Here is a 25,866-nt window from a genome sequence, read left to right on the forward strand (position 1 = left end):
ACATACACCTACATGCATACAAAAGAAAAATATACAAAAAATATAGGAAAACGAAATACCGAAACAATATGGTCTTGCTGCAAATTCAATGTCAAGTGCAGCCAACATTGTGTTATTGTTGTATTATTATGTTATTCTCAATATATAATAACTATGTTCCAGACTCGTGCTGACTTTGTGGTAGCGTAGGTGCCATTGGTGGCCTTATAATAATGGTGAGAATTGTTTTGTGAAAGCTCACTTGTTTGTTGAGGTTTGCCTTTCTTTGCTCTCGGCGCATACGCCCATGCAAATCCTTAACGTTAGCTCTCTCCTTCTTTATTCGTAGAAATTTGTTAATTACAGTACAGAGGACTCGCTGCAGACGGTATGTGGTAAACATCTTTAAGACAAACAAACAGATTTGGTTCAGATACATATAAAGTAGCAAAGTAAAACAGAGGAATGAGCAACAAGTGTTGAGCTTTCCGTCGCAAGTGTGGAACAAAAGCCCTTTGGGTAGCTTGCTCTCATCTCAATTTAATCTCACCATAAGCGATATTCTACTTTTTATAGCTTTATATTTCTATCCGAACTTTAACTTATTCAATAATTATATTACGTTAGGTCGTAGGATTGATACTAATCGATGGATCTGACTTGGATAAATGTTCGTCTTGTATCCATAAACTACCAAAAAAGGATGGATTATAGATCTGAGCCACTCGGCTAGGCTCGATAATAGGAGATAAGGTGACAAGATGATTTCAGCTCGGCATTCTCAATACAGCTTTAGCAAAGAGGGTTTGTCAGAATACCTTAAATTGCGTCTAGACTTTGCTAAGAGCAGGGTCAAAAGGATCTCGCAGTCGCACAAGGTTTTTAACGTTTGCGAACTCAATGAAGGTTCATAGGTTCAGCTAGAACGCAAGAGGACTTCACGAAACCGACACGTTTCCAATCGGATGAAATTGGTTGACCTCCTGGTTACTAAGTATCCACACAAATCTTAAATGAAAGAAGCTTGGTACTATTGCTAAGGGGTTATGCACTCCTTGACTAGTGCGCATAGTCAATGAGCTCATTTGTCGAGCAACACTAAAGGCTCCGTCAGGGTCGGAAAGGACCTCTCCGAGCCATTCGGTACCAATCGAGGTTTCAGACAATGCGACTCTCTTTCGTGTGACTTCTTCAACCTTCTTCTGGAGAAAATAATTCGAGCTGCAGAACTACACCGAGAAGGTACATTCTTCTATAAGAGTGTACATAGTGATATTGTTGTCATTGGCCTAAACAACCGCACCGTTAATTCTGCTTTCTCCAGACTGAATAAGGTAGGAAAGCAAATGAGTCTGATAGTGAATGAAGGCAAGACGAAATATCTCTTGTCATCAAACAATCAGTCTTCTCACTCTACTCTGGAAGTAAAGTACTCTCTCGACGAACAAAGACCAAACTCTACAAGTCACTCATCATCCCCGTCCTGCTTTATGGTGCAGGGGCATGGACGATGGCAACATCTGATGAGTCGGTGTTACGAGTTTTGAGTTATACGACGACGTTGAAATAGTTCAGCGAATTAAGGTACAGCGGCTATGCTGGCTAGGTCATGTCGTCCAAATGAATAAAAACACTCCGCAATACCTGCCGGAAGAAGCAGAGGAAGAGAAAAACCTCTACTCTGTTAGAAAGACCAGGTGAAGAAGGACCTGGCTATAATTGGATTCTGCAATTGGCGCCTAAGAACGAAAAGGTGGAACGACTGGCGCGCTGTTGTAAGTTTGGCTATAACCACGTAAGCCGGGTCTACCCCAATAAAGAAGAAGAAGATATGAAGAGCTGTTTCGTAAGAAATTATCGTAACGTAAGTTGCACTGCATTAAATGCTTATTTAACTGTCATAGATTGCAATAGTACAGTTATATAGTATTTCATCTTATCAAATAAAAAACACGCTTGCGTCTTAAATATCGCTACAACGGCAAATCTCCTGGCAAATCTCCTTAGCTTACTCAGCGGGAGCTTAAGCAGTAATCCTCAATACTGCTTAGATCTAACAATTGACTTCCGAAGTGACTGAAGATTATTTAAATACAGCCAGCTTGGGCAACAGTATCAACACAAAGCCCAGCAAGGCAATGCCACGAAGCCAAAAAGCTAAAACAAACAGTAGCTAGCTGCTAAAGCTTCCTTCGGCAAGCCATGTAAATATGTAAGTGTGAGTATAAGTGTTTTTGTAACTACTGTAAGCACTGAGCAAACTAATCCACAAAGCCGAAAAGAACGAGCAAATCCTCAAGCAAATTGAATCTTTTCAACAAGTGGACAACGGCTGGTTGTTGTTGTGCACAAACTGCTCAGAAAATGAAAGTAACACAAAACGCTTTGAAGATATTTGCTTTATTTGAGCAATGTGTTAAAAATAACTTTGAAATAAATTTCACAAATACTCAAAAGCCTGCGTGTCTATTTTGGTTAGTTATCCGGTTCTTCAAGTTTTGCCGGCCAAATTAAGCGTTGAAAAGAGAGCAAATTGCATAAGCTTTATATGAAGAGTATAATTGATATTTGCCTCTATATATAACAACAACAAGGTCGCTAATATACTATTTAAAGCGCTTCAAATCAGTGCTCGATACTTTCCCAAAATAAATACACTGATTCCGGTAGGGAAAAAATTTTATATATGCATGTTAGGGTGGGCTAAAAAAACTTTTTAAAGTCAGTGGTGAATACTTTCCCATAATAAATTCACTGATTCCGGTAGGGAAAAAATTTTATTTATGCATGTTAGGGTGGGCCAAAAAAAACTTTTTAAAGTCAGTGCTGGATACCTTCCCATAATAAATGCACTGATTCGTGAACGGAAAAAATATTATATAAGTATGTGTGTAAGATATTATATATGTATGCATAATTAGGGTGGAACAAAAAAACAATTTTTTTTAAGTCAGTGTTCGATATTTTCCCATAAAAAATGCACTGATTATGGAAAAAATTTTATGTATGCATATTAGGGTGGGCCAAAAAAACTTTAAATTTGTTTTCTTAGATACCGTGAAAATGAAATATGAATTTTTGGCTCGTTCGAAGTATTTCGCGGTCAAATTCCAACCTTAAATCGTAAGAGATGATTTTTATAATTTTTTAGTTTTTTTCACAAATTACAATTTACCATTTTTTTCCTAACTTCGTAAGATATACATATTCAAGTCTAAGTCTAAGGAAAAAAAAATTAAAAAATTTTGACCCACCCTATTACATACATTTATTTAAGGAATCACGTTCCTTTACACGTTTTCAAAATTCGGCACGCATTCATCGTCTTCGTTTCTTGGTTTTCCTTCCGAATAAGCGTAGCTTTATCCACTGCCATGCATCAATGACAAGCGCTCCACAATTATTCACCCACGCAACCAAGCAAAATGCAATGCGAAACAGCTTGCAACGTGCTACAAATTCACACTGTCTACTGTGCGGTGCTTGGCTGCTCAGCTAACTTCTCAGCAAATGGCAAATATTCATGGTGTATAAATAAATTTCCATACATTGTGGTTTGTGTGTGTGTGTATGAGTCTCTCGTTGACACATTTGTATGTATTTATTTCCGTTTATTCACGCACACAATGTTACCCGCAAGTTGCCGAGCGTCAGCCACTTCTTGAGGTTGACAAATGCGTTCTAAGAATTTCATATAATAACCACACTTGTAAATTTATGTATGTAGTTTTATTCGGAAGATGCAGTTATGCTTACAAATGCCGTAATGTAAGCTCTTTAAGTGGCAGTGAGAGGTCCTTTAAACACTTTATATTCTAGCAATTTTTTACACTCTTAAAGAAACAAAGTAATCTTATTTCAATGGGAAAACATTACCGTTTGGCAATATCTGAGTAGAGCGATCCTTCTTAATATACTTTGGTCACATTATCAGCCGACTGAATTCGTTACGAACGGATTTCAAATATTGCAAACTCTCGAGAAACCGAAATAGCCTTCACCTCATATTCCATATCTTAGAGGCTTCTAACTCGTTCCAACTCAATCATGTACAAGTAATCTTCCAAAAGTTTACTCTGAAATTCTCTCCTCCTTCAATCGCATGTCTGTAAGTTTGGACCACTACAAGGCAGAAGCTACTACTGGTGGCTCCATGCCCTAGATATTTCACACTCAGTCCACAACCATGTACAAGTGACATTCCAAAGTTTCACGCTGAAATTCTCTCCTCCTTCAAACGCAGGTCTATAAGCTTAGACGACTGCATCGCAGAAGCTGCTCCTGCTGGCTCTTTCTCCGCTCATAAACCAGCTAGGAATATGTAGACGGGGAGAAATCGCAGGAGAAGACGCGTGGTGAACTTTTTCGTGGATGAGTCGAGACTAGGAGGCAAGTTTGGAGGGGAATCTTCTTTAAGCAGTTCTGAGTCAAACTTAGCTTTAGAATATTGGATCACTGTATGCAATTCAAGCAGAAGTAACTACTATTAAGGTAGCAGTAGACTTACAGCTCAGAAGTGCAGCTTCTTCCATGGAGGTGAGCACTCACAGTGGCAATATCATCAAGCTAATTTATCATAATAAAGTCGCCGGGAACTGCATAACTGATGAGCTAGCTAAAAGGGACACCCTTACGCCGGTTAAATCGGAATGGGAACGAGTTGGCTCCCCGCACAACCCTGTGGAGGGATGGTTCGCCTTCTCACTTGAGGCATGTCTAAAAGAATCGTTTCTGGCCACTCCCAAGTAAATGGCGCTCAGAGAACTTTTCTTACTTGCGTGAACTTCTACACATGACTCCGTCCTCCATCTCGGCTATAACCGCGTAAGCGGTGTCTACACCAATAAAGAAAAAGAAGTTGACGACTAGGTACTGCACGACTGAGAGATCCTTCTATCCCAGAGTAGAACGTAGAAGATCTATTGGTCTACTTGCTAAGGTTCATTTGCCGCATCATAGGAGTTCTAATTGAACATTTCTCAAAACGTTCACCTTTTGAAATTGTATTGTATTGTATTGTTTTTACCGGTCTGGCAAGATGAGGCCGAGGGCTGTGAAGATCGAAAATTATTGACTCGTGTCTAATCACAACTTTCGGGCGTATTTCGGCAATTGCTCACTTCAATTTGATGAATTTTTATCGGTAGAGCGCTCCATTAATGGTTTCAGCCGGTTTTTGAAGCTCATAATTGTTGTTATTGTAGCCGCAGAATTTTGCCGAGTTGACAGTCCTTGGCTAAATAAAAAGCCTGTCCGTTCCCATTACGTAGACCCGACTATTGTGGGAACGGTTTCGAAACTCAAAATGCAGCACGGTCTTCTGAAACAAATAAATACATACCTAAACGTAATGGAAATTCAGCCATATGACTTTTTGCATTCGTAATGGATCCACTTGTAGTCTCTAAGCTTCAATTCATATGGTTCACCCTTTTGTCTCATGCTCAGAAGCGCTTTATCAGACATTATCATTTAAGGGAACAGTACTAAAAGCAATTCGATTTGGATTGCAAGTATAAAACAATTACTGCGTGCCTTAAGAAATTGTACCAAAAATATCCCATAGAACCAATAACTTCACAAAATAAAGCAGAAATACTTCAAATGAGTAAAGCAGCCTTTAAATTTCTGAACCTTCTCTAATACATAACTAACTAAACTGACGAAACGATAATATAAGTATTTATTGTAACGAAATAGCGATAAATTAGGCATAATCGATGCTTCGTTCGATAGTTCAAAAGCTCAATTTGGGCTTCATCAGGATTCAGCCACCGCAGAACCCTCAACCATTGCATGACTATGTGACCACTTACAGCCACCGCAACAGCCAGCGCTCATTACAAGGCCTGCGAAAAACGACAAAACAAAGGTTCAGCCTTTTCGCCAGCTCATGCAAAATGCACAATGAATAATTACCAATAATGATTTTGATACATTATGATGCCTGCTAACCTTCAGAGTAGTGATTTTACGCCACAACCTCAAATGCAATAAAGCAGAACGGACAAAACAATTCATCCATTTCAATCCATCCATCCAGCAGGCCGATAACTGTTGTAGACAAGCGGACGAAGAGACGTGGAGTAGTCGCTCTGTCGGCCAGCTCTACAAGGAGCAAAACCATACCAGCGTTGAAAACTGCCTGCGCCTAGTCATTAGAGAAAAGTGAGGCGTCCGTCAGGCCCCATCAGCCTCCTTACAAATGAGACGCGCTGAGTTGCGCTTTTGAGTGATTTGTGCTCAATGCACGTCCTTTATTTGTTGGGCATGCAGATGCTGGCTAATACTTACATATATAAAAAAAATGTATGTATGTGTGGTTTTGTGTATGAGCATAGAAACTTTTATACCTTGAACAGCGCATATTAAGTTTCCCACGATGTTTGTCACACCTAAAAGGAAACATCGGAGACTCTATAAAGTATAGCTATGAATGATCAGCATAACCAGTGGAGTCGATTTAGCCATGTCCGTCTGTGTATCCGCGAACTATGCTCTTAGTTATTGAGATATGGGTGTGTGATCAAGCTCTTTTCCCCTGCTTACTCGTTGGAATCGGTGGTATTGGGCAATATATACAACTCCCTGGGCATCATATACTGCACAAACTCAAATCCTTATATTGGAAACTATTTTATTGGGTATTCGAAAAAGTTTTTCGCATTCTGTCCTACCATATAGTGTTGGAACGGTGAGATTTTAAGCTTCATTTAACCAAAATAATATTCGGCGAAGCTGAAAAAACAATGGTTCGCTCGCTTCCGTTCTGGGAATATCTCTGTGAAAGATGCACTTCGCTCAGGTCGACCTTTCGTTGAAAAAGTCGATAAAGTTATGGAAAAGATTGACCAGGACCATCACGTAGGCAGCCATGACATCGCTAAGGAACTTAACATTCATCATCACATGATTTTGAACCATTTAGAAAAGGCTGGCTGTAAAACGAAACTCGATGTTTGGGTACCACATGAATTGCCTGTGACAAATTTAATGGACCGAATTAACATCTGCGATTCTTTGCTGAAACGAAATGAAGTCGAAGCATTTCTGAACGAATGGTAACAGAAGACGAAAAGTGGATCAAACACGACAATAATGTGTGAACAAGATCATGGTCCAAGCGTGGTGAAGCTCAACAAAAGGTCGCAAAGACAGGATTGTTGCCTAGAAAGGTTATGCTGAGTGTTTGGTGGGATTGGTAAGGAATCATCCACTATGAAATGCTCCAGCCTGGTCGAACGATTCTACATTTTACAACTGATAAGATTGAAACAAGCAATCGAAAAAAAAACGGCCTGAACTGATAAACAGAAAGGGATTCGTCTTTCATGAGGACAACGCTAGACCACACACAATTTTGATGGCTCTGCTCCGCTGGAAGAGCTTGGCTAGAAAGTTATGATGCATCCTCCATATAGCTCTGATCTTACACCAATGGACTTCTAGTTGTTTCGGTCAATGCAGAACTCCCTTAATTGAGTAAAATTGGCTTCAAAAGAGGCCTCTAAAAATTACATGTCGCAGTTTTTCGCCGAGAAATCAGAACATTTTTAAACTGATAATGTCTCTAGCAGAAAAATTGCACAAAGTGGTGGATCAAAATGGTACATATGTATTTGGTTCATTAAATTTCATTATAAATATAAAAAACATAAGTTGGAGTTTGACTAGAAATACGAAAAGTCTTTTTCGACTACCCTATATTTGTCAAAGGCATCTTCACCAAATTTGGCACAGATTATAGTCCCGGGCCTTGCTATAATGTCCGAAGAAATTGTACAGATCGGACTACTATAGCATACAGCCGCTATACAAACTGACTGATTAAACTCAAGTCCTTATATGAAACACTTTTATATTTGACACAGTATCCTCAAAAGAATTGGCACAGAGTATTATCTAAGGTATTGCTACAATCTCCTAAAATACCGTTCGGATCGGACCATTAGAGCATAGAGCTGCCATATAACTGATCGATCAAATTCAGAAAAAATAACTTTTCATACCCCTCTGTGCCCTAAAAAGTTCACCCATGAAGGGTATTAATGCTGTAGTTAACATTTTTTCTTGTTTTTATCTTTCTAGTTTTGATTTACATTGTTCTGTGCTATTTGTAATCTGCTATCCAGATATGAATAAGCCAGCTTGCATTATCGCTCTATGCTGTCATATGAAAGTGTGCGTGTGAGTGTGTGTGCTTATGAAATTAATGTCGATTACACATAAATTCACAGATATTGATGGCTTTTGATCGCCAGCATCGGTCATGTTTTGACGATAAAATTTTATTGCCTTCAACAGCAAGGGCGTAGAGGTCGCTGGTCGCTCACGTAGTACACATGTCGGTGCCACACCATGTTGCAACAGCTTCGCCTAGGTGAAGGTAAAGGCGTTGAAAGATGCAACTGTTGACTGACAGCTCAAGCAACTAAATAATGCTTATTACAATTGTTTGTTGTCGTTGTTGTTGGGCGGCCTCAAAATGTATAACAATCGTTGGAGTTGCTGTGATGCTTGTTGCATTTGTGCGCAGCTGTCCTCCTTACAATTTCAATTATCGGCTTTTCACACGCCACCGCCGTGAAATGCGTGAAACCATCTACCAACTGCAACAACAACACGTAGGTGAGTATTTGTGTGTGAAGAGCTTGCAACATTCTAGCACTTTCCCACCTTCAACTTCTACTATGTACATATATCAGTGAGTTTGGACTGGGTGCCAACATCTCAAAGCGCACAAACTACTTTCAATTTCCTTCCGAAAAGGCAGCGAAGAAACAAGATGTTGCATGCATGTATAACACAGTCTGCGTTTTGCAGCCGCGTGGCAATGGCGCTTGTTGTTGCTGCAATAGTTGTACTAGTTGAATTTTAGGCACGGACTTACGAATGACGATATATACATATATATATTTATGTATTTGTTGTAGTTACCTATTTTGTTGCTCCATTAGTTGTTGTTGGCCGCCAAATTTTATATACAGCAATTCATTGCTGTAGCTAAAGGTGAATGTTGCCACACCTTCGCCTTATCGCCGCATAAATTTCGATACTTTTTGTTAGCAATTGTGGCATAGCGTAGATAGACAAGATGAATGAGCCTAACAAAACAACTGAAAGACAGAGCAGAGCTTTCAAGCTGAAAGTTCATATAAAGCCATCGAGCTTAGAACTAATGCTGTCTGCCCCTGTTGACTTGTAACATAAGTGTGGAGCAGGTCCAGTTACTCGAGCAAATTCAACCAGCGGATACCTACAAAGCTTGGAGCTTCAGAAAGGCTTAAGGAAGTTAAGCCAGTCGATAACTACAAATCTCGGAGCTTTGGAAAGGCTTGAGGAAGATCAGCTAGTCGATACCTTAAAAGCTTCGAGCTTTAGAAAGGCTTAAAACAAGCAAGTAAATATGGATCGTCACTGTGTCGACTAAGGGCTTCTCCGAAATATTTTTTTTAGAAAAGCTTTTCTAATTCGTTAAAATTTGGAAATCAAACTATAAACCGCAATTCTAAGAAGAATTCACTAAAAAAACTGAACCCGGGACTGTCTCAACCAGACGAATCCTGATTCTTACCAGGTCGCAGACTTGGCATTATTCTTCAAAATTATTTGGAAAGCACTTCCACCGTTACAATAACAACAGCGTCACACAAGCAACACAAAATTTCTACAATAACTTATCCTTGACCTGACTTGACTTAACGGAGGCGTAAGGTCGTAGGTAGTCGTAAGTTTCCCTGATTCCACAAAGTCTCAAAGTTCTCAAAACTGCTTCGATTTTGGTAATATTTGGAAAACTCTACTCTCTTCTGAAAACTAACATTCTACATTATTTTCAAACTCGTGTGATTCTATACTTCACTTGGCAACTCAAAGCCCCCAGGCGATCGGGTGAATAATTTTCTCGGCCGCAAGTCAACGAGTCAGCATTGGGTGCGTTTGATTTAACCGATATTTGTAACTTAATTAGGTGCAGCTGTCAGCTACGCCGCTTTTGTAGGCGTCCACGCGAACTTGTATGTTGTTTTTGTTGTAGTATGGCCGCGCACATGCGGAGTTAGTTGTACTGCAAATTGCAATTTACACTTGCAAAATTAAGCTCCGGGGTGCGGGCTGCGGCGAGGCAGCTGCAGTTGGTTAATTGCGCTGTGCGGTCGGTAGAAGTGTGAATGAAGTGTTATTTTGTGGTTGCGCTGGCGGGATATGTCTGCGGCCAAAATTCGGTATTTAATTATCTGTTTATTTTTTTAGTGCACAAATTTTCGTACATATCCATAAGCTACTGCAGGGGAGGTAAACTAATATTTAGGCGGAAAAATCACCTAAAGATTTATCAATCTAAAACATTATTTTTAGATATTGTTTTCTAAATTTTATTTCTTTCTTTTCGTTAAGAATACTACTGACTGAAAACCAGTGTCTAGTAGGATGAAACTTATTAGAAGCAAAAGAGAATGAAAGAAAAATTAAAAGAAAAACTATTTTCGGGCTTCTTTGGGGTCGAAAAGTGGAACGAAGGGGGGATGGTTGAGCTTTTAAGGATTAAACCATATTGTCTCTATTTCTGGAAAAACTACAAGTCCTATAGGTAAAAGATAAATGGTAGAGCTGTTTTATGTTGACGCTGTTATAAAACATATATAAAAAACTCTAGTAACAAAATCTATGTTTTTCTATGACATCACATAACCGCAAAACAAATTAAAAAAATTCAAATAATAAAATCTACATTTTGCTATGTTTTCACATAACCCCTTATTTAAAATTTAAAAACTTAAAAAAAACTGAAGTAACAAAATCTATGTTTTTCTATGATATCACATAACTCAAAACTTATTTAAAAAATTCAAATAACAAAGTCTATGTTTTTCTATGCCATCATATAATCTCAAAACTTATTTCAAAAATGCAAATACAAAATCTATGATTAAAATCTATGATTCCCCTTCGCTTTTGTATAAAAAATTTCTTTTCTTTCTCCAACTTTTGGAACCTAATTTTCAAACGAGAGTACTCAAGTCAAAAAATCTGCCTTTTCTTCATTGAAACCGCAACTTTTTGATTACGTAATATAATGTATGTATGTATGAAAGTTTTCTCATCTAATGCAAAGGCAAATCCACCACTAAACAGTTTAAGGTGTTTTCTGCAGTAGTTACTACTACGAAATAAAAAGTTGTATCATCAGAGAACGTATATTTATAGAGAAGGTTCACGATGACGAAAATTTAGGGATATTTCAATTTTGGGATATTACCTGTTTTGGATGGGTGCATTTCACCACAGAAAATTATTAGCGCATTTCACCATTTAACATCAGGGGCACGACAATAACAGAACTGAGTAGTTATTAGAGCCAATGGGAAAAAATATGTTAATTTCAATGTTTAGAAATGTACGCTTACAGATTCCCTTTTCTACTATGCGCAAACGATGCTGCATATAATTTATAGATCGGTATACATATGTATGTACATATATTTGTTATGGAAGCACATAAGTGTGTACATACATATGTATGTATGTATATATTTTAAGATTGAGCTATTTTATGATGAATTGCATTAAATCTTTGCAAATATATAATTCAATAAGATTTGTATTACTACCTAAATATGCATTTTATATAGGTTTGGTACGACATACATATGTATGTATATTTATATACTTAAATAAATATTTGCTTTGGTCATTAAACTTTTCGATATCATGTTAAAATACCAAGCGGTCGCACATTTGTCCATATATAATTATGTGTGCATGTAAACAAATATGACAAACCATACGCATAATGTTTGTAAATTTGTCTACATGCAACATATGTATGTGAATATGTACACTCAATGCTTCATGCGAAATCTACGTTGACGCGGACAACCAATGGCGAAGCTCATATTTTTTGCTTTCATGTCAAAGAATCAATGTGTCAAAAGAATGACGCGACGACAAAGCTTCACAACATTGTGTTGTTGGTAGAAAATCCGAGCTGTGCCGAAAACACAAACGAAAGATCGCCAATTGCCACTGCTTCCCTTGCCGCTGTACCAGCTTCGCCCTCAAACCAGCGTAGATATATATGTTTGTGTGTGAGCTTGCATACATATCGACGCAGATTTCTGCGAGCCACGGAAAAATATTTTAGACAAATATTGTAAATCGACAACGGCTATGTTGCCACTTTTGTCACTTCTTTCTGTGAAGAATCATCAGGAAGTTGTTCAATTTATGATTTTTAGCTTTTGCCATCGTTGCGAAAAGACGCTTGTTGGCAAAGGCATGCTCGGGGAGATGTTACGGCGTCTGTTTTTATGAATGAAGCAAGTTTGCCTGTTGAAAGTGTGCTTGCATTCATGAATGAAAATATTGTTGTTGTGTGTTCTTCTACAAATTTGGGCATCGACTTGGCTGCCATATTGACTTGTGACGCAGCTGATGCTACTTGAAACCATTGTGGTTTTTGTAGAGCAATATTCGTAGTTTTTGCGGGTGACATACATATCTACATGTGAACGTATGTATAAATATGTATGTTGTGTATGCATTATTTGTGTGGGAATGTCATGCGCACATATTTACATGTGTACTCATATTTGTATGTTGGTTGGTATACATTATTTGTTCGTCAATGTCGTACACATACATATGCATGTACAAACATATAGAGCAGTGCGCGCACACTTTTTACTGATAAAAGACATTACGATTTGAATTTGAATTGTACTTACATACATACTATGTGCATATGTAATTATGTATGCGCTGATATGTAGATGCGTATGAAAATTAAATGGCATTGTATTAGTAGTAGTAGTAGTACATATTCATACATATGTAAGTATATTATATTTACAAACATATTCATATACATATGAAATTATAATATATTCTCAAACATAAGAAATATTTTAATAAATAACTCTTAATTGCACATTAACTACAAATATTGTTTTGAAAATAGCATAATTTAGTTAGAATGATATAAATTATGCATACATATATTCATAAAAATACGCAAAATGATAATCACTTCAATTAACATGATGGCATATGAGCATATAAAAATATAAGCAAAAGTCCAACATACGTCTGTAATAGCAATGCATGTTTCTGAGCACAATTTTCATTAAATGCTCAGCTCTGTTCACGCGCCACTGTTAAGATTTCTCCTTCTTAGCTAGCTGTGGTGAAATGCACCCATCGCATTTTGTTAGCTTTTGACAGTTTACACGCCTGTCCGTTGTTGGACCTTCTCTATAAAATATACGTTCTCTGCTCATAGCTTATAACAGAGAACGTATATTTATAGAGAAGGTCCAACAACGGACAAGCGTGTAAACTGTCAAAAGCTAACAAAATGCGATGAGCGTGTTTCACCACAGCTAGCTAAGAAGGAGAAATCTTAACAGTGGCGCGTGAACAGAGCTGAGTATTTAATGAAAATTATGCTCAGAAATATACATTGCTATTACAGACGTATGTTGGCCTTTTGCTTATATTTTTATATGCTCATATGCCATCATGTTAATTGATGTGATTATCATTTTGCGTATTTCTATGAATATATGCATAATTTATATCATTCTAACTAAATTATGCTATTTTCCAAACAATATTTGAAGTTAATGTGCAATTAAGAGTTATTTATTAAAATATTTCTTATGTTTGAGAATATATTATAATTTCATATGTATATGAATATGTTTGTAAATATAATATACATATGTATGTATATGTATGTATATGAGATATGATGATATCATAATATCATAAAAACTTAATATACATATTACAATAATATGTCATTTAATTTTGTCATATTTGTTTACATGCACACATAATTATATATGGACAAATGTGCGACCGCTTGGTCTTTTAACATGATATCGAAAAGTTTAATGACCAAAGCAAATATTTATTTAAGTATATAAATATACATATGTATGTATGTCGTACCAAACCTATATAAAATGCATATTTAGGTAGTAATACAAATCTTATTGAATTATATATTTGCAAAGATTTAATGCAATTCATCATAAAATAGCTCAATCTTAAAATATATACATACATACATATGTATGTACACACTTATGTGCTTCCATAACAAATATATACATACAAACATATGTATACCGATCTATAAATTATATGCAGCATCGTTTGCGCATAGTAAACAGGGAATCTGTAAGCGTACATTTCTAAACATTGAAATTAACATATTTTTCCCATTGGCTCTAATAACTACTCAGTTCTGTTATTGTCGTGCCCCTGATGTTAAATGGTGAAATGCGCTAATAATTTTCTGTGGTGAAACACGCTCATCCAAAACAGTAAATATCCCAAAATTGAAATATCCCTAAATTTTCGTCATCGTGAACCTTCTCTATAAATATACGTTCTCTGATATATGTAGCGTTACTCACTATAAAAGTGAAGTAAGTACCGAATTACTCAAAACTTATTTCACTATTTCAATGAACAACGCATAAGTATATCTTAAGGGATCTTCAACTTATAGAGCCTTCGCTTTGAAACTGAAGTTGGCAATTCTACTTTGAATGTTAAAAAGTTAGTATTCACATTTGGTGAGGTCTTCAGCATCATTCAGGATATTTTAAAAAGGTTGTTAATATAACACGGCAATGTCCATCATTAAAATATAGTGAAGCCTAATTTACAATATTTGAAGTAAACAATTTCCCTGTTTAAGAAAATTCTCATTAGTTTTTAAACACGTGGCAACATAAAGGAAAACATGACAGCCACTGCGTTTTGACAAGCAACGACGTCGACGCAAATGCGATTCCGTCAGCGTCGAGTTTCGGGTGTGTGCGTGTGCAAAATATTGGTTGAACAATTCTGTTTCTTTGGTTTTTGGATAATAAAACCGATTCCACAAAACTAAAATGTACTTTCAACTAAAGAACGATTCGAAATCGTGCAATGAAATATATAAGTCATCTGCGTCTGAAAATCAGTGCAGACAATAAAAAACCAAATCAACGTATCCGAAATATTTATGTTTTTATTCAAGAGTGAAAGGTGCATCAAGTCACTTAATGAGTGTGCATTACGATAAGTATTAGTGCAAAAAATTTCAAATGTAGTAAAAGTCCAAAAAAATACTAATATAATCAAAATCAGCTTAAAAGCGCAAAAGAAGCGACTCTTAAGAATATTTGTAAACGGCAGCAAAACCCCTTTGGCCACAATGAAGTCGAGGGAAAGTACTGGAGATGCAGCGTTTTACTACGCTGTTTTGCTAACAGTGAATGTAACATTGACGGCAATGGTGCTAATGGCGGCGTGTCTCTGGTGCAGGCGACAACCTACAAAGTAAGTCGAATTGACCACATTACTAGATTTTGTTTCAAAGAAAGTTTCCTGTTTGAGATATCCGTGTGCTAATTGGAATTTAAAGCTTAGAAGCACAAACAACAATAATTCGTCAATATTGTATACATATGTATGTACATATATATTCATACAATTTCTCATAGAATGTCGCCACAATGGCTACGTCAACAAATAAAGTGCAACTCAGGGCTTGCCTTTACAATGCATGGATAAATGTGTATATGTGTAGCCACCAATCCTATAATAACACTTTTAATGTTCTTTCAACAATAAATTATTTTTTAATATATTATTATAGCATTTTTTAAATAGAGTCAATATACTTATTATTTTAGAGATGAGCTGGGAGGATTAGAAGGAATGGTCAAAATGACTAACCCAGATGACATAATCGAAGTTAAGGTGTTAGCAAGTTGTGAATCACAAACGGACTTAAATACTTCTGCTGTTTCAACCACTGATTCAGAAAAACGGTAATTATATAGAAGGAATTTATAAAAACAATCTTGAATGTGTTCGCTTAATTACCAGAGCAAGTACTGCAGCTCATCGAAGTCTACCGGACATACCAATTGTAGAAGGTAATGGCGACAACGGATCTGAACTCTATGAGACTGTGGCGGATAAGAACCATTTGGTTGAGGAAAACGACCAAAACCATAGTCGTAAGTCAAATGGATGATTATAAATTCATTTAATTATACTAATTATCACATATGCATAGTTATAATATTAATAATTGTGGTATAATATAATTATTTACGTGAAATTTAATAATTTCAGCTGCACCGAGTTTGAAGAAACAAATAAGCGTATCTCAGCACAGTTCCATAAGCCAAGCAGATGACATTAGTTCACCCTATTCAAGGGTTAGGAATCCGCCCCATGACTATGCTAAAGTAAGAGTGATTTTCCAAAATATTCCCTTCATTTTAACATTTAATATTTACAAGCGATTATTATGTATTTACTCTAAATCTATGTTGAAGGTTCGCAATGCGGAACACCCCTATGCCCAGGTAAACCCTCCGTCAACTTCCGCAGCAGCCGCTGCAGCTGCCATAGTAGCTGCTGGTAACAGTAATAGTAACGCCATTCACAGTAGTCAGCCTCCTCAGCTAAATGGCACAGTTTCGCGTAACTCAAATCACAGCAGTGCTTCACAAAATCTTAACGATTCAATATCGCACGCTGAAATTCCAGCTGCCTCGGCTATCGCAGGCATGATCTCAGCGAGTCAAGATCTTCCTTATATGACACCGCCCATAATAAGTCAACACTTTAGTGGTGATTCCCAAGATTCTTCAAGTAAAATCCATTCATATACTTATATGCTTTGTATTTTAAAAATAACGGTTTTTTCTAGAAGGTTATACTAGTATCAGCGTTCGAGAGCCTCTAGCCAATATTCTAGCTCAGCAACCTCCAAAACAATCCCAGCGAGTAGCAGCTTTGACCCGTGAAACAAATGATTCGCACTATGCGACAGTGTCAGACGATTCAGGTTAGATAAAGAGTTTTGTCAAATGTTTAAATGTACACAAATGTTACTAATTTATTTGTATTATTTCCGTGTGCAGATGAAACTTATGCTGCAATCGAAGATCCGAATATTCGCAGCAATCCAAATGTCCTGACTGACATTTACACAAGCGGCTCGGAGACATATGCACAAATCCAGCCCATGCAAACTAACTCTATGGTGGTATCGGTGGAAATCAATAACATTAGCAATAACACAAATCCGAATCCTAATAAAGCGGTTGTTAAAAAAGCACAATCAACAGACAATACAGCGATGGCAGTATCTGCATCAAACCACCATAATCAACAAACCACATTTGGTAGTCAGAGCCATTCTAGGCCTATTTCTGAACACGTTACCCCGATACCACCACCTATAGACAGCTTACGCACACAAAAGCACTCCAGACAGGCGTCCTCGTCATCAAACAACAGTTCTTCGATTTGTACATTAGGTTCACCAAAACCAGAAAAACGCCAAGCCAACTCTCCGCTGCCACCAACTCCCAAATCGAACATCACCTCGGGTCGAAGTTCGGTTATATCTGTCATTGAATGTGGCGGCGGTACTGGAGAATTAAATTTAAGTGGAATTTTAACAACAGTTTCGAATACAATAGTCCCCACTTCAACAGGATCAACTAATGCAGTCGACAGCTCACCGCAAAAAAATAAAACCAAAAGTATAAGTCCGTCCAAAGATATCGAAGGAATGTACGCTAAGGTTAGCACTAAAATTTAGTACAGTCCAAAAGTCAAATTTGAATTAGCGTCGCGTTGTCCATCTGTTTTATAAATATAACTCAATTTCAGGTGATGAAGAAGAACAAATTGTCGCATCACTCAACTTCCTCTCAGAACAGCTCTCCTGTAATGGCCCGCAAAGGTGGTGATCACCTCGGAATTAGTCCACTAGACATGGCTGCAGCAGAGCTTATGGAATTGAATCGTGCTAATGTATTTTCAATTCAAAATGCCTCCGGCGATAAAAGTCGCATCCGCAGCAACAGTTATGGTGCCAAGGATCATGGATATGAAACAATACCTGCGGATGGACTACACCGATCATCAGCTTTAGAAAATCGAAAATCGGATTGTTATAGCAGTATATTGCATAAAGAACGGCCAAAAGAGATGTGTAAGTAGCTTGTAGTCTATTATAGGTTATTGTTTTTGTACATAAATGAGAAAGATTTGACGTATGTTAAGTATTTTCTATTTCGATGTACAATTGATTTAATTATTTCCTTCTCTCTCTCCTCCTACTCCCTCCAACTCGCTATCAAACTATATAAAATTTCCAAAACTGAAAAAATATCCCTTTAGTTGCGCGTAAATGAGATATTTCAGCAGTTTTACTTTTAAGTCAACGAAAAATTCAGCAATTTTTATTTGGAAGCAGCGGTTAGTATATAAACGCTAGTTACTAATCCCCAATTATTTCCGATAATACTTCATAACCTTTTTATGATCATGAAATTCGCATGCTTTTACCCAAGTTTAAAATTTTTGGATTTGCTTCTTGGTACATCCACAAAAACACTGACTTTCTACTTTCTTTACTATCACACACGACCAAGTCACTTTTCAACTCCTAAAATATAAAATAATTGTATAGATGTTTAATTAAAAACATAATTTAAGAATTGATTCTACTTAATTAAAAATAAAAATTACAAGTTTAATACATATATAACATAGATACACATATGGAGATATGTACAATTGTTTGTCACCAAATAGGACCATATATACTTATGAGGGCATACATACATATATAATGTAACAGAGCCATATACTTATACACATCATTACTTTTTACTCTATTAAAACGATTTCGATAACAAATGGTGTAGCAAGTAGCGAGGTTTGCATGTTCTTTTGCACTGGATCATTTTATTAATTAAATTATAAGTAAAATTAAATTTTACCACTCACTGTCTTCAAAAAAGCTTTAATAACCAGATAAATATTTAATTATGTTTTATTTCATTATTTTAGTACAAATGACCAATCCGCCTTCAGCAAAAATAAAACCACCGATAGAGTCAGACATAAGTAGTGACAAACATTATGAGACTATTGCCGTGCCGCTTGATACAACGAACAACAGCGATCCCGGCTATGAAACGTTACAGAAGCCGGCTAAACTAAATCATTCCGAAGTAGATAAAGGGAAGAAATTTTCTGACTATGATCCCAATTACGAAGTGCTTGAAGGACCGAAGTCTACTGGGCTCTCCGATGATGGCTATGCTAAAATTAACGAAAGAAAGTCCTTGGCCGTCGACGAAGATTCTACAGATGGCTATAGCAAAGTTAAAGGTGAAGAAATCGAAGAAGGAGCCACAGGTGGTTACAGTATAATTGCAACTGATGCCAATCACAACTATGCCAGCATCGCCGAATCGAAAGCAGAAATAATTGACGCCACCCCAGATACCGAAGACTCCGATCACTATGCTCGCATTGCTGAAGCACCGCGAATACCGCAATCAGCCTCTGAACTGCCACTCAGTAATAACCTGCATTCGTCAATGGGAACACTTGCTCAAAGCGTGAGTGTTATTTCTAGTGGCACACATGATACTCTAGCGATCACCTCACCTTCATCGGTCAACTCATCCTCATTGCTAGCCAACAGCTCCACTTTGTCATCCACCAATGTGCTAACCGGCAGCGGTAGTGGCAGCACAGCCAGCTCGATGAGTTCACGACAAACACCATCGACATCTTCACAATATGAATCGCTTACCGGCAGCGAAGCAGATCCAAATTACGAAACCGTCTGCTATACAAATACAGAAAATGAAAACCCATACGAGAGGCTACAGACCGAATATTCCGATACACTCCTGGGCAGCAGTAGTCCCCTAACGCCAGACGAGCTGCGTACACAAACACACAATGCCACTGCAGGAATAAACGATGCCGGCAGTGCAAGCGCCTCGTCGACAGCAACAACAACAACAAACTCCGACAGGATAGTGTTGTTAAAGTCAACAGCAAATGGGCTTACGCCAAAATCAGGACATGAAAGACCAGCAGCAAAAGTGCAAAGTACCAGTGAACTGAATTCCACAGATGTAGTGGTCGATGATTACTTTCAAGTTTAGTATTTTAATTAGGGATTAATTGAGCTAAGAGCAAAAATTTGGTAGTAACAAATAAATATTATTATTATACTTTGTTACGATTATATGGAAGTGCTTCTATTCTACACGAACGCACTAAGTTCTTCCAAGTAGATGTGACAGCAAAGCTGATGCTACTGCCCTTTGCAATTCATACATTTGTTTGTTGTTTTAGTGCGAGTAAATGCCAGCAGTACATATCATTGAGTATGACGCCACAGTCTTTAAATTTTTATACTCTTTTAAAAGATGACGGGGAAGAACCCTCTTCTAGCATTCAACAACAAATAAATCGCACTTTGCGCAATATTTTCAAATTATATTGATATAAACTCGGACGCTTGTATGTGTGTTAAATATTTCGTAAAATCATTTCAAACGTCCGTCGGCGTAATCTTGGGCTGAAGCACAAGCTGACAATATGTACATATAAAAAATCTATTTTTAATATTTCTACTCTTGCACACGGCTACGGAAGCATATTAAGATATAAATCATTTAAAATATGGCTTTATACTAAACATATGTGCATATGTATGTTATTATTTTTTCATAGACAAATTAAATATTGTAAAAATCATTACATGTCACATTTAATACAACATAAATTGTTAGCATAAATATAACAACAGCCAAAATGTGAAATAAATTGCAACGGTAATATGGTACGCCAATCGCCGAGCGACAAGGCAAGGTGTAACAAGATTAAGATCTAAACAAATTAGTTTAGTACAATTATTGCAAATAATGCGACTTCAATTGAATGTTTTAAACATTAGCATTTAATCATTTGTGTATTTAAGAAGCGGCTTACCAATGTAATTCTTGAGTTTATAGCACAATTTATATTCGTATCATTTTTAAGAAATGTCTGTTCTTTTATACTTTTGTATTGTTTATTGTTTTGTTTTCTTTAGTATTTGTGCAAATTAATATATTGAATTTGTATAGTTAATAAAACGTGTTTATACTTGGAAAAAACCTACATACCTTTTTAAATGTGTTATTTTATGGCATGTAATTTCTCGAAACCCCCACGTCACGCGAAGAAATATCTCAAATAAACTCACAGGTACCAAATTTCAATATTCAGTTCCACTGCAAAGTTAAGATACTTACTTCAAGGTCCCCCAAAATATTGGATAAATGGGGGTTGCTTAATACCTATTTGAGTGAAATTTGAAACATGAAATCAAGTACTCGATAAAAAAAAATGATTTCGGTCTAAAATTTTATTTATACATTTTTAATGTTTACAATTGTATAGCCAATTTTATTTTGTATATGATGAGCAATATATATTAATTTAAATGTAAGAAAGTAACATATATAAAAATTTGGTAATTGTATGTGTATATTTCGATATATTCAGACAAAAAATTGTGCTTCTTAAACGAGTATAATGCATTTGCCTAAGGATATTTTACGAATGATCACCTGTAAAAATCACTTCAATAAAATATAAGAGTAACATCTAATCATTTTAAAATATTGAGGAAAGGCGCCCCAATTTTATAGTGCATCTCCGCCTTTCCGAGGTCGTTGCACAGTTGCTGCTGCGATATAACGTAACAAGCAAACATATATAATCGAGCAGAGCATTATTTTCAACAATTTGCGAACATACTCTATTACTAGGCTAAACATTAGCAAGGATGAGGCACGCCCAACCAACGCCATCTTTGCAACAGCAATAGCCACTGCTGGCAAAATACACGCGTCTTCCCCATTTCAATCAGCGTTGTTACCAATGCCTTGCGATACTGGCTGTTGTGGAGGAGAATATTGCTGTTGCTGCTGCTGCATTTGTTGTTGTTGTGTTTGATGTTGTAGCGGCAGAAGTTGCGCAGCCACATTGCAGGTAGATTGCTGTGACTGAGCTTGGGGCTGTTGTTGTAGTGGTGTTTGTTGGTGCTGGTTGTGGAGTTGATTAAGCAGAGCTACATTGCTCGCCTTCATACGAGCTATTGCGGCGTTTGCCATGCCTCCAACCACCGATAGACACGGTGACATACAAGGCGTTGAGCTGAGGCTATTGCTGATTTCACATTGGTCAAGTAGGCGAAGAAGCTCGTGTGTGTCTGGTCCGCCAAAGGTATTCTGCTGTGGTTCACCTTTTGAAAATAACGCCAACGCTGTAGTTAGATCCCACATTTGAATAACACCATTACAGTGCCCTGTCAAAATGAATCGTGACCCCATACGAGATGAGACTTCACACTCGTGCACACAGAAAGAAGTGATAGTTGAACTATCCACCGACTTTATAATGCAAACACGATCACCATTTGAAGCTAAACGCACATAAAGTTGATCCGTTTCGGGTACAACTTTTTGTACAAAGATCTGTTCATCATAGTCGCCGTAGGGACCAAAATCGTTGCCAGCTGCATAACTGTAATGTGAATCGGTAGCTTCGAGTGACACAATTTTAAAGGAGGCCTCTGGTGTCGATCCAGGTTGTGTAGACAGCATGCCACGGAAACGTGTTAAGGACCAAGTGCGTACATGATGATATTCACTGCAAACGGATATTAGATATTTCTCCGAGAGGGTAACCTGAGAACAATTTCGGTGAACATAACTCAGTACAATGAAATTATGAAACGCATACCTTAGTTACGGGGCTTTGATGTACAGTAAAGGTTTCAAATAAATGTGGACCGTGACCGGCAGTCTCCGGGTGTTGTACAATAATACGCACTGCACCCGATTTCGTTCCATATGCTATCTCTATCCAATTTCCACTTATACCTAAAACACCATGATTTGTGAATATTATAACGTTCTGTCTTGATAGGCGATTTAATCACTTACTGGAGGTTTTTGGAGTAAGATATACGGAAATTGCTGTAATTGGGTCCAAGTTTGGATCCTTATACAGCTCAGTCACCAATAAGTCATTATCCTTCATACGAAGTGGAAACTTTTGCATATCTGACAGTAAAGTAAATGTTTATTATTAAGGGTGTGTTTCTAAAATACATTTAGTATATTTATCTAATCCAAGCAAAGTACCTATATAATAAATTGAACCGTTGTTACAGCCAAGAAGTAAAAACGATCCTGCCGAGTCAAAAGACAACACTGGAACCAAATCCTGAATTTGCCAATGTTGTGTCATCGCGTGCCAAACGCCTATTTTTCCAGAAGATGACAAAGCAACTAATTGGCTGCCGATGAAAAATAAATACTCAACTCGTACATTTAAATTGAAAGTTCCGACATCGGTCTTATTGCCTCCTTCATGTATGCTCCAAAGTCGTATTTGACTACCATAGGATATGGCGACCATCTTACTCGGAGTAGGTTCAGCTGTGGATGTATTCACTTTTGAGTTGATCGCCATACGTTCGATGGTTGCATCGATATGAGGCGATGTGAACACTATTTGCCACCCACTTGAGTCCTTAACACGATAACAAGTTACGAAATGGGCATATGCTACTGCAATCCAGTTTTGATGAGCCTTAATTATTTGAACACGTAATGGATCGACCCAGTTTGATGTCAATGTTGGGCTGAATACTAGGCCTACATCATTCCGTATTATCTTATTGAGGTCGGCAGATGAATTTCTAGAATGACGCATATAATCAAGAGATGCGGTACGCGAGTGTGTAGACGAAGGAACTGCAGGACCCCAATTTCGCACTTCCCCGCCGACATTGACGTTTGGTCGTCCACAACGCAAGTCCCAAGAAGAGTTCCGTGAATGTGATGACGAATGTCTACTCGATGTAGATGCTGTTTCTGGAACACGAACCATCGAACCGGGTCGAGCATTAGCAATTGAAGCGGACATTACCCCGGTTGAAGTTGACGGCAAGCAAGGTTCCATCTGGCCTGATGTGGCCGGTATATTATAAGAGCCGTTCGAAGATCTATAAGAAGGTAAATCGCTAACACCACCAGAACGGTCTTCAAGGACGACTGGGCCTGTCGATGTTACTGACGTATGAATTGAATCATTTGATGGCATCATTGGTGCAGGCAAATAACCATAAAAGAGTACATCGCCACATGATGAATGATTCAAGTCTTCACAAAGCGCTAACCGCTTGACCAGCGGAGTAATGCCATAGTACTCCGATTCATGCCGTAATGCTCGGATTTCGCAATTTTTGATGTCAATATCCTTGGTTCGCAAGTAATTCAGAATGATTGAGAATAACGAAGGATCGCGATCTATGAATATAGCACCAGTTTCATCGCGTAAACTCGAAATGCGTCCGCTTAGCAGCGCTGTGAAAAATGTATCTGGTATCCACGTCAGCGTTTGACGTGATGTAGAAAATCTGCAATGTACCATGGATGACAAAAATAACGTTTAACACACTAAAAATAACAAATGTATACTGAATTTGTCTCTATTGGACAATTGTTAGTTTAACCAACAGATAATCATAGTTTTACCGCTGTCCTCCAACATTCAAATTTATCAGGTCGCCATTATGTGGAAGGTATGCCATCGTAATGTTTGTAGCGCCTGAATAGAGTTGCTGGTGCTGCTGCAAAAGTTATGTTTTTGTTGCACCTATCAGTATAACTATATCTCTCACTATAACTATAACTTGTCCAAATTTTAATCCACAATCTTTCCACTGGTACCACCAAATTAACTTTTTAGTTCTGATATGTATGCAAGTATATTCAGCCACGAATTTTCAAGTTAAAATTACTTATGGAATGCAGAGAAAAATTATGCTGCAAAAGTGAGTAGTGTTGACGTTTTTGAGTTCTTTATGCCGCAATGTTGCCAGAGCACAAAAAGGGAAGTTTTTGTGCAACATGTACACACTGAAATTAAATTAGGCTCATTGCATCCAATCTCAACTGTTAAAAATAAAAAATTTAAAAATAAAAATTTCAAAGCTGAGATTTCTAATAATTTTAACTCTGACGAAACAGCTTTACACTAAAACTTAAAAAAATAAACTTGTTTTCGTAAACAGTAATCTGCGTACCACTTAATATGTTGTTTGCCAACGTTCTTATTAAATCCAAAATCCCCACAAAAGTTATTTATCGACGTTTCGTTCGTACGATGACCGGAAATAGCTGTTGTTGTTGTTGACGACGGTAACATTTACTTTGTGTAATTCATGCATTGCAATTAATTTCCGGTTCTGCAGGGAGCCTGAAACAACAGAACACCTGCTAATTGACAGCATTGCTGTCTGCAGACGCAGGTCGAAGAACCTTGGATCTAAGTTTCCAAATATGAATCCCATGGCTTCGCTAACACTCAGCAGTATTTGGACCTTATTAACATGCTAGGGCTAGGTGAGTCTTTGTGATTTAGGAAAGTGCACAATAGACTTAAGGTCCCGGTGCATTCTTCGTCTATCTAATCTAATCTAATGTTCAAAATGAATCAAAATTTCGGATTCAGAGCTAAAATTCTATGAGACCAAAAAATGTAAATATGTTTTATTTGTTTAAATATTATTTGTACAATTTTTTAGCAATATTTAAATTTTCCTAAAACTTTCCTCCTAACTTCTTACCTTGAAGTTATTAGAAAAAAAAACTGTTAAGAAGCAAGTTTTCTTGGTAAAACCGAGTCCGCATTTATTCACCTCTTTTTTGGAAGATACACTTTACTAAAACGTCCATAAACTTGTTAAAAAAAGACTCATTTTTCATTGGTTTTAAGTAAACTTTAATGTTAATGAATTATATCTATGTATATTCCATAAAGTTAATGCGTATTTACGTACAAATGTATGTATGCATTTAATTTTTTATATATGTATGTTATTTGTTCTTTCAAACACTTATATAATATATAATGTTACTGGTTTTGTTGTCGTTGCTAAACCAATTGTTTACTCCTCTCTTTTCATTAGCAAATCAGTCATTTATTGAG

The 25,866-nt window shown here is 37.1% G+C and overlaps 2 protein-coding genes across 3 annotated transcripts; one reads left to right on the forward strand and one right to left on the reverse strand.

The window, feature by feature from the left end:
• The first annotated feature begins 14,799 nt into the window (after positions 1-14,799).
• Positions 14,800-20,979, forward strand: LOC120767296. 2 transcript variants are annotated; one of them, XM_040093180.1, is made up of 9 exons: positions 14,800-15,315; positions 15,672-15,809; positions 15,868-16,001; positions 16,120-16,235; positions 16,326-16,644; positions 16,703-16,840; positions 16,917-17,584; positions 17,674-17,998; positions 18,862-20,979. In XM_040093180.1, the coding sequence occupies exons 1-9, from the start codon at positions 15,191-15,193 to the stop codon at positions 19,974-19,976; spliced, it is 3,078 nt and encodes a 1,025-aa protein (XP_039949114.1). In that variant the 5' UTR covers positions 14,800-15,190; the 3' UTR covers positions 19,977-20,979. The 2 variants fall into 2 exon arrangements, with proteins under 2 accessions (XP_039949114.1, XP_039949115.1); XM_040093181.1 differs by having other exon boundaries at positions 16,706-16,840.
• Positions 20,980-21,330: 351 nt separating this feature from the next.
• LOC120767297 (SH3KBP1-binding protein 1-like) lies at positions 21,331-24,721 on the reverse strand. Its single transcript, XM_040093182.1, has 5 exons — positions 24,411-24,721; positions 23,013-24,292; positions 22,812-22,931; positions 22,609-22,748; positions 21,331-22,553 (listed from the first exon to the last, which is right to left on the reverse strand). Exons 1-5 carry the CDS (start codon positions 24,464-24,466, stop codon positions 21,726-21,728), a joined length of 2,424 nt encoding a protein of 807 aa, XP_039949116.1. The 5' UTR covers positions 24,467-24,721; the 3' UTR covers positions 21,331-21,725.
• Between the last annotated feature and the right edge of the window lie 1,145 nt (positions 24,722-25,866).

The sequence above is a fragment of the Bactrocera tryoni genome, chromosome 2, assembly GCF_016617805.1.
Source record: "Bactrocera tryoni isolate S06 chromosome 2, CSIRO_BtryS06_freeze2, whole genome shotgun sequence".
In the NCBI taxonomy this organism is placed as follows: domain Eukaryota; kingdom Metazoa; phylum Arthropoda; class Insecta; order Diptera; family Tephritidae; genus Bactrocera; species Bactrocera tryoni.

Excerpts from the sequence above, each read along its gene's own strand:
- LOC120767296 (XM_040093180.1), top strand. The coding sequence starts at position 15,191 with ATGAAGTCGAGGGAAAGTACTGGAGATGCAGCGTTTTACTACGCTGTT. Across the intron at positions 15,810-15,867 it reads ACCACTGATTCAGAAAAACG|AGCAAGTACTGCAGCTCATC; the intron begins GTAATTATATAG and ends CTTAATTACCAG. Across the intron at positions 16,236-16,325 it reads CGCCCCATGACTATGCTAAA|GTTCGCAATGCGGAACACCC; the intron begins GTAAGAGTGATT and ends TCTATGTTGAAG.
- LOC120767297 (XM_040093182.1), bottom strand. The coding sequence starts at position 24,466 with ATGGCATACCTTCCACATAATGGCGACCTGATAAATTTGAATGTTGGA. Across the intron at positions 22,749-22,811 it reads TCTTACTCCAAAAACCTCCA|GTATAAGTGGAAATTGGATA; the intron begins GTAAGTGATTAA and ends ATGGTGTTTTAG. Across the intron at positions 22,554-22,608 it reads ATCAAAGCCCCGTAACTAAG|GTTACCCTCTCGGAGAAATA; the intron begins GTATGCGTTTCA and ends AATTGTTCTCAG.